Source organism: Melanaphis sacchari, unplaced genomic scaffold, assembly GCF_002803265.2.
Source record: "Melanaphis sacchari strain LSU unplaced genomic scaffold, SCAv2.0 Contig1441_pilon_pilon, whole genome shotgun sequence".
NCBI classification, from domain to species: Eukaryota; Metazoa; Arthropoda; class Insecta; order Hemiptera; family Aphididae; genus Melanaphis; species Melanaphis sacchari.
Window position 1 is genome coordinate 14,742 of NW_020270616.1, and position 9,587 is coordinate 24,328.

Consider the following 9,587-nt stretch of genomic DNA (forward strand, 5'->3'; position numbering starts at 1 on the left):
ATGTGGAAGCCACGTCATATGTTCACAATAATTCATTAATAAAATAATAGTTTATAATGGATTCCAAGTTTATGTTTAACATATTACAGGACACCATTGTTATTTAGATATATATAAAAAAAAAAATATTTAAAAAAATGTATGTATATTAATATTACATTGAGTAGATAGTAAATAAATAATTAAAAAACAGATTACAATGAAAAATGCATTTATAAAACTTAAAACTCAAATAAACTAAATAATTTGTATGGTTTATGGTATAATGTGGAAGCCACAACATAATATACTTACAATAATTTATTAATAAAATAATAGTCTACTATAAATTCCAGGTTCATCTTTAACATATTATACACAGCATATTATGTATACAAATATACCAAACAACACAATGAAAGCAAAAATGGAAAAACATTACTAGTAATAACAATAATTAAATAGATAAAGAATTTAACCAATTTATACAGAACAAAAAGATTCAATGATATGATCATTATGTTATTTTAAAGTTTAATTGGCAAGTTTTTTGTTTTTTCCAACACATAAGCAGTGAAACGTTTCAAGAATTTTGGATACTCTCGTTTGTATACAGCCCTGAGAACAGAAGATGGTGCCCAACCGCCTGGATTCACTGTAAACCGAAATAGTTTGCACAACTTTATATTAATAGAATTCAATTTTATACTGAGTACTGTGTCGTATTATAAATTAAAAATGACCAATTTAACTTTTTGAGATAATCAAGTTTAAAACCTCGGTCAATTTTATAGAACTCAAATTATTTGAGGGTAGACATAAAAACATTTATTATTCCTATTCTTAAATGTCCAAAATAAAGTTAACCATAGTATAGCATTATACTAATTATACAATATAAACATAGATATGTATATAAAAATATTATAAAATAATACATAACATATAATGTGAGAGTATATATTAATCATTGTCAGCTGAAAATTGCTTTATAATATTGTTACCATAATTCTTGGCGCTTAGCCCACATTAATTTTTGATCAGGTTATGTAAAATATAAAATTTATAAATTGTATTTATAATGAAAAATATAAGCAGAAATTATTAGTTTTTGTCATGTTGCAGTCAGTACTAACCTCTTAAATAAACCATTTGTGGTCTATATGCCTACTATGTAGTGAAACTACATGTCTAAGCATAAATTTTCTGCTGAGTATGTAAATAAATTTTAAGCACATAAAGAAAACTTAATTTTGACCTAACTGATATTATTGATTTAGAGGCAGTCATAAATCTTAATTTTGATGGTTTCTCTTAAAACTTATACCAATGAAAAATCTATTCAATAAATAAGTTATACTTAATTTAGATATGGTTAATTTAATATTTAATTAAAAGAAATTTCAAAAATCAAAAACATTTTTATAGCTAAAAGTCTTACAAATAAAATAAAATTGTACTTTTAGACCTAAGCAATAATACTGCTAATTACAATTCAACTGAAATCTGTAGCATTTTAAATAAAAAAATTATAAGAAAATTATGTTCTTACCAACAGCACAATAGGTAATTTTACATGTAATATCATCTCGTTTTATCTCACGACCCTTTGCTGCAGGAGATATGATTGTTTGACCCATAAGAATAATGGTCAGATAAATACGAACTTGTTTACCTCCATTAGGCTGAAAATAAATAAAACATGAATTTTAAAAATGTCAATAACCTACTGAATTTTGTGATATTAAATTGAATTGTTTTCAAAAATATGTTATTGAATTTAGTAATGTAATAAGTTAATACTAATCAAGAATTAAATATATAAAATAAAAATATTACTAAGTCATTTTTTTAATAGTTTAATAACATACAGGATGTGATGGTAATTCTACTGAACTGTTGACAGTTGCCCATATATGAGGGCTGTCTTCAGACTTATTCTCTTCATCAGGAACATGGGTAAGATGTGACCAAAATGTAGCATCACGTTGTGCTGCAGGCCAAATACGTTTGTGTATCTGATGGAATAATATTGTGTCTTCAGCAATTTTGTCAACAACATTCATTGTTTCTAATGTACCTGTAGATTTTAAATAAAATATATTAAACTTTTAGTTGGTTAAAAAATTTGTAAATTATAATATTTTAATACCTTCCCAATCATATCTGTATTCAGGATAAAAAAAGTAATGACATAATTCTCGGCCAGTGATTCCTTTCACTTGATGAGTTGCTTTCAGAGGATCAACAACTAATCCGTCTTCTTCAACTTCTCTTCGGTACATCTTCATTTCTCCGTCTTCGACAAATAATTGCCAAGCTCCTTTGCCGAGACCCATTCGAGCTGATCTAATTTGTTCGGCAACTACTCGTTCAATCTTAACACATAAAATTATGAAATAACTCAATTATACTGTTAAAATTTAATACAAAAATAAACAAAATACAAATTTATCAATATATAATATCAAAAATTAGCATTACTTCTGGCCAATATTTATGTTTCAAAGAAGCATTTGTGGCAGCAGCTCTAACCAGCTCACCCCAATTGGTCTCAGTTGTTTGAACATTATTTTTAGTACACTGTAATAACTGATCTTTTCTTTGTTTGGCATCCTCAGCAGAATTATCATTGGATGATTCAACAGCATCATAAAATTCATCCTCCGCCAAAGTAGAATGTTCCTGCATAATGAAACAAATAATATACTATTGAGCAAAAAAACAATAGTTGCAAACTAAAACATTCAAATAATATATGATCAAGTTATCTAATTTACTTGTGTAATAAATCCTTAAATAAATTTTAATTAAAAATAAATCACAAAGAATAGTTTTTAATTTGATGAAATAAAATAAGTTTATTAACTTTTTAAAATAAAGTAGGCATATAATTTTTAATTTAATACTACCTAATGAACAAACAATTATTATTAATACATTTTATGTTAATTTACTGAGTTATCTGAATGGAAGAGTGAATAATTTTACATATTTGTTTTTTTGTCTACATTCAATAATAGAAAAAATGCTTAAATTATTGTTGCAAATACTCATTTCAATCTTAAATCATAAAAGTATACTTTTAAGTATATTAAATATGTTATTATATAATATTACCTTTTTAGAAATAGAATTCATTATGAACTTTACACAAAAACCGGCAACTTAAAAAAATTAAGCAGTTGAATTTAGTCTATAAAAGTTAACGTTAAGTGAATGTTAGGTACTGATTAAAAGTAATAACTAATAATTAACTAACATTAGAAGTAGCAATTCATTTTTTTTTATCTTAACATTATTCCATATCTACTTTTACCATAAATTGATAATACAATATTTGGACTACGATCAGTTCAATAAATATGACCTTATAAAAACACAAGTTCATTATGAACATTTCATGATGCATTTATTTTTGTAAATATTAATTGTTATGGATAACTTTTTTAGTAATTTTTCTATGCTTTATAATTATGATGATATTGAATACTTTTACCTTTAATGCAATTGTATAATTTATAAAGAAATAATGAAAAATCTAAATAGATAGTTATTTATACATACAGTTAAATCAGCTCCAGAAAGTACTTGGGCTCTTTCTTGATCTGTGAGCCCATCGACTAGAGATAATGTTCGCACTACTTCTTCTAAATCTTTTCGGTTATTTATTTCTTTCTCCAGCATAGATTCCCATGCTGTCTCTCTTTGATTCATAACCTGGACAAATAATTATATGTATATTAAAAAATGAAATAAATAAATTTTATTTTCAGCTTATAGCATACTTCAATACAATGTCTTAAAATTTCTAAGATTCCAGATGATGTTGCTTTAAATGCTACTGCTTCACCTTTAAAATCTAAAGCTTCACATGTATATTTTTGATAAGATTCACTTTTTGATACACCTTCTAAAAAAAATAAAAATAAATATTTTTATTAATATATAGTATTAGAAACATAAACAAAAGAAACATTTAAGTTGATAAATATAGTAAATATACATGTATACAAATACTAATTACTAACAAATGAATATTGTTCCTAAGAGTTTCAAGCTGAATGCATAGAATAAATAAGTAGGTACCAAATAGAATGCATATGCCTAAACAAAATGGTTTGAATATGATTAAAAGTTGAAACATGTTATATAATAACTTATATTAGGTATTATAAATTTAAATTATTTAATAAAACACAGTAAAACAAAATATGATTAATTTGGGTTCACCGATTACTCAATCACTTAAACATTTATTTATTTTAAAAAAATTCTAAAATTATTTTTTATAATCATTTTGTTTGAATACTTTTAAATTAACAAATAACAACCCATTTTTATTTACAAATTAAAACAAACATCTCAACAATTATATTTATACTTTATTCATTTATATTTAATCATAAATATTTGTTTTATGATAACATTCATTAATTGTAGTAATATCCATTGACCTATATTGTGTAGATTCCAACTAAGTCTTATTTTAAATAATAATTATAGTTATAAGTATGCACAACAAAACATATTATGATTGTTTATTCTTACATAATAATAATTTTATCAGTTTTTCTACAGGTGACAAATGACAATTGTATAATGTAGAAGGTATATAAAGTATAATATATAAGGTGGTTTTTTTCATCACGGACCATTCATTATTAAAAATCTATAAAAGTTTTTAAAAATATATTTTTACATGATTTTCAATTAAAATAAAACATTTATTTTAAATAATATTGTTTTTAAGTTTTTTACTTTTTTTAATGATACATATATTTTTAATTTCACATCCTGAAACAGATTATTATTTTCAGTATTTTAATTTATAAAAATAAAAATTTAGATGAGTAATTTATGAGTTATAAATATCTAAAGTTTGGGTGAACGAAGTGTAATAGTGAGGATACCTCGTAAAATGTCGGTCTAATACTCCACTCACCAATTACTTTCAAGGCATATAATTCCTCAAAGACTACTAGTCTATATTTCGATTTTTATAAATCGAAATACTCTGAAAAATATTCTGCTTCTGAATATAAAATTAATAATGTATGTTGTCATTCAAAATAATAAAAAATTTAAGTAAAATATAATAATAAAAATATTAAAAAAAATAGTTTAAAAAAAAAAAGAAAAAAATGTTTTATTTTGACTAAAAATTATATAAAAACTATATTTTCAAAAACTATTAAATTTTGAAATAATGAGTGGTTTGTGATGAAAGAATCACCTTTTATATTTGCATTAGTTACATAAATAAATAACAATAATTATAATAAAGATAAACAGGATCTTAATGACAAATACTTACTATTTACTATTTAAATACTTAAATTATATGTATAAAGTTAAACAAGAAATTGGAAATTTTAAATTAAATGCAATATATTCTATAATAATAAATTGTTAACACATACTTATAATATTGATAACATATTTAAAATATCATGAGTCATGGCCAACAGAATGTGTGTGGTAATAATTAATTAAAAGGCTAAGAATGAATATACAAATAATACACTATATTATGTTAGTTGCTTAGTTTTTTAATAAAAATTTGAAATAAAGTAATGTTTAGCTGTTTTACTTTAACATTAGTGTAACAGCACTGTCGTGTTTAAATTAATTTATGTGACTAAATAACATTTTTTTTTTTTTTAAAGGGCATGTAAATAAAACATATTTACATATCTAACATTATTATACAGCATAATTTTTTTCTATAACAAATACTATTGTCTATTGTTGTATTACACCTCAACATTTCTAACTTAAAAAGGTCACAAATAAAAATTCAACTGAAATATGTTATTTGATAATAACTATTGAAAACCATTATACATATAGTAAGTAATATGAAATTAAATACCAGTAATATCAGTAATGTTACACAAAAATATAAAAAAGTTATTATAACTACTGCTAAAAAACTATGACAATATTATATTTATGTCAGTTAATAATTCTACACAATTCTTCATTTTATGCAAAAGAATATTATACTAAACTTTTTATTAGGTACTACAATCTAGAATAATAAATAATTATTAATTTTATTACAATTAAATAATCATATATTTTAGATTCTAATCAAAACAGGGAAAATATTATTTTATTTTTAAAATTACATTTTTTTTGGTAAACTATTTTTTGAATAGATGATAATGCTCAAACATTTTTAAGCCTTAACATTTCAAATATCAAAAATTGGAGAATAAATGGTACTTCAAACTATTTAGATTATTTATTGATTTTCTTAATAGATTATCAGAAAGTAAAAAAAAAAATGATTTATAAGCGATAACATTTTTTGAAGTGATAGCTATCACTTTTTTATTTGAACATCAAACAATTTTTTTAATTAGTTAATTTACTTAAAGCATTACCATTAATTATAAATCTGTTATAATACTATAATACTATTATATTTTGTAATAAATGTTGTTTTAACGTTAGTAAAAATAAATGAATTATTTAAAAACTAAATATATTCAAGAAATAATTTATTACTGTTTAATTGTTAATATCTGAATAGGTTTTTAATAATAGTTGTATTTTTTAACAAATATTTAGTATAATATTATAATAAATACAGTGGCTTCATTATTAGTGATATACAAAGTCTACTTTTCAATTGCCTTCTTTGAACATGTTAATTAAATATACCTACATAGTACAATAATATATATATATATATAATATAATATGTACACTTAAAAAAATTGACTGGCATATATTTTGTTTTAAAAGTAAACAGGTAAGTGGTGTTTGTACAATTTATTGGTATATTTTAACTATGTATATATATATTAATTAGTGTTTCTTTATTAATCATATTCAAAAATACCCATCTTATACATTTTTTTTTTCAATAATCATATTCACAATAAAAATAAAATATTTTAACTTCTTTCTCAAAAAGCTTGAACATTTGGTTAGTAACTTTTAAATACTACATTAAAATTATATCAGAAATATGTTATTCATGTTTTATTATATTGTAAAAATAACTTTTATCATCATACGTTATCTAAAAAAAACAATAAATTAAACTCTAATAAAAAGATTAAAACAATAAGTATGTACACATTTACTTCCTTAATGATTATTGCCTTATTACATACACTTTATTACACTCTTTAATTTTTATTATTTTTAACAAATTAATATATTATATTATGAGCTTTATATTATCAAGTGTATTGCTACACTTTATATGATAAAATTTGATAATTTTATGCACATAAATATTTGAGTATGAATAAGTTTTCATTTACAAAGTATACTAAGACAAAAAAATGTGAGTAAACTTATAATCTTAATTTAATTTAAATTCATTATATAAACTTCAAAATATAAAAATAAAATTGGCTATCATTATTTAATATATTTGAATTTAAATTTATACTACTTTGTCCTCCTAACCCTATTAATTAAATAGGTAGGTGATTTATACATATTTTTAATTATAAATAATTCAGATATCAGAGTTTTGACGTATTAGACATCTGATAAGTAATTAAATGAATAATGAGTAATTGATAAAATTAAAATATAATTGTGATAGTAACATTTTTGAAACCAATATAAATATAATATAACAAATATAATCTGTGGCAATATAATAATGATGGCATTACGATTCCTATTATATTTTCCTACTAGTGGGGAAAGATATAATATATCAGTTATAACTTGTAGGGGATATAGTTAAAGCTTTAGTTTTATTATATTTAAATTATCTTACAGAATGTAGTGTAGATAGATTACAAGTGGGTACAATACATACTATACATACTAATTCTAGAATGTAGTACACACGTCATATTAATTAACTATACATAGGCGAATACCCAATAATAAATTATCTTACATACTAACTTTATTGTTAGATTTAGAATTCAAAATACTTATAAATTTAAAAAAAAATTTAAATAAATAATTTCTACATTTTTTTACTTAAAATTGTTGTCTGAATTTGTTACTGCAAAAACTTTAAAAAGTGAGTATAAAACACAAATCAATTAAATAAAATATAGAATTAAAGAAAAGCAACTTTGAAATGTCTGTAATTTAATATATTTTTTTTTATTTTCTAAGCATTAATTAAATAAACATGAACACTTTGAATCATATCGAACATAATATGATGATACTTATAACCAATACTGAATGTCTAAAGTAAGTGCAATCTAATGTTTTTAAAGATGTTATATTATCAGTCATTATGTTTTTTTTTTTTTAAATTAATTTAAATAGGTTTATTATGAAAGATATTTTTAAATAACTTAGATCAGTGATTCCCAATATATGTACTGTGGGTACATTATAGAATCAAGAGGCACCATGGCTCATACAAAAATAAAAATATTTAATTTAATGTAGTTAAAAAGATAAAACATTGTTTTGTATAAAATTACTTAACACACTCTGTATATTTTAAGCTAAATTATTGAATGATAGATAAATAAAATATGCCTAAAACACCTGCTACTAGTGAGAATTAATTTACATTGTTATCATATTTCTTATGATATTCACAGAAATGCATTATAGCTAAATTTGATCCAACAAAAGGACTTTACCAGCTAGAAAAAAAAATGGAAACTGCTGACTTAGACCAATATAATAAACAGATAGTTAAAATTTAAAAAATATATGACAATTAATTTACTATATACACAGCAGATGTCAAGTATACACATGATAAAATTGGTAAGGTGACATACTGGTATTGATTGATAGCCACCAATAATAACTAGTTATTATGCACAGTCCTTATCCTGAATAGAGTATATAAAGTAGTTTAATTATTTATAATTTATAACTACAAACTATAGTTCATTGTAAGATGTGGAAATTACAAAATCATATCCATTTAGTTGATAAAGACTTAACACTAAAATAATTTTGCTTGTTTTATACATTTAAAAATATAAATAAAAATATATTAATAGGTATAGCATCCAATTTTTAAAAAATATTTTATATTTTAATATATTATATTTTTGTCAAGATAAATGAGCTCTCAATTTATGTAACTTAGCCCTATTAATAAGCTATTACTAATAAATATTTATTCAGGGTAGACTACAATAATTATCTATTGTTTATTTCTGTACTCAATTTATTCAACTGTTAATGAATATTTTGAATTTATTATTTGGGTTTATCACTTATACAGTCAAAGAAGTAATTTAAATAATGATGAAACACAAATTAAAATTAGATAAGTTGAAACATTAAACAAATAGTTTTAATATTATATGCTCAATTCAATGATTTTAAAGAGTAACAAAACTCTACTTATTTTTTTTTTTACAGTATTATAAAAATTATAATATAAAACATTATATTGTTATTATTGTTATAACTTACCTATACATATTGATAATGTGTGAAAATAATAAAATACAAGTAAATCAAAATTTATTGAATGTTTATTTTTTTAAATATTGCTTGGTTTTAAAATTATCATTAAATTATTCTTAAATTATTGAACAAGTTTGATTTTTAATTTTTAATAATTGTTAAACTTAAGAATATTTATTTTGATTAATTGATATTAATAATGACTAAAAAAAGTATACTTTTGTGATAAA

At 21.8% G+C, this 9,587-nt stretch overlaps 1 protein-coding gene and 1 long non-coding RNA gene across 2 annotated transcripts; one reads left to right on the forward strand and one right to left on the reverse strand.

Moving 5' to 3' along the window:
• Window positions 1-252: 252 nt before the first annotated feature.
• Window positions 253-6,636, reverse strand: LOC112591844 (collagen type IV alpha-3-binding protein-like). Its single transcript, XM_025335781.1, has 8 exons — window positions 6,624-6,636; window positions 3,768-3,892; window positions 3,547-3,699; window positions 2,464-2,664; window positions 2,132-2,357; window positions 1,851-2,059; window positions 1,532-1,664; window positions 253-634 (listed from the first exon to the last, which is right to left on the reverse strand). Exons 1-8 carry the CDS (start codon window positions 6,634-6,636, stop codon window positions 507-509), a joined length of 1,188 nt encoding a protein of 395 aa, XP_025191566.1. The 3' UTR covers window positions 253-506.
• Window positions 6,637-7,946: 1,310 nt separating this feature from the next.
• Window positions 7,947-8,934, forward strand: LOC112591843. Its single transcript, XR_003114528.1, has 3 exons — window positions 7,947-7,987; window positions 8,086-8,166; window positions 8,245-8,934. It is a non-coding gene; the product is annotated as an uncharacterized LOC112591843 (long non-coding RNA).
• The last annotated feature ends 653 nt before the right edge of the window (window positions 8,935-9,587 follow it).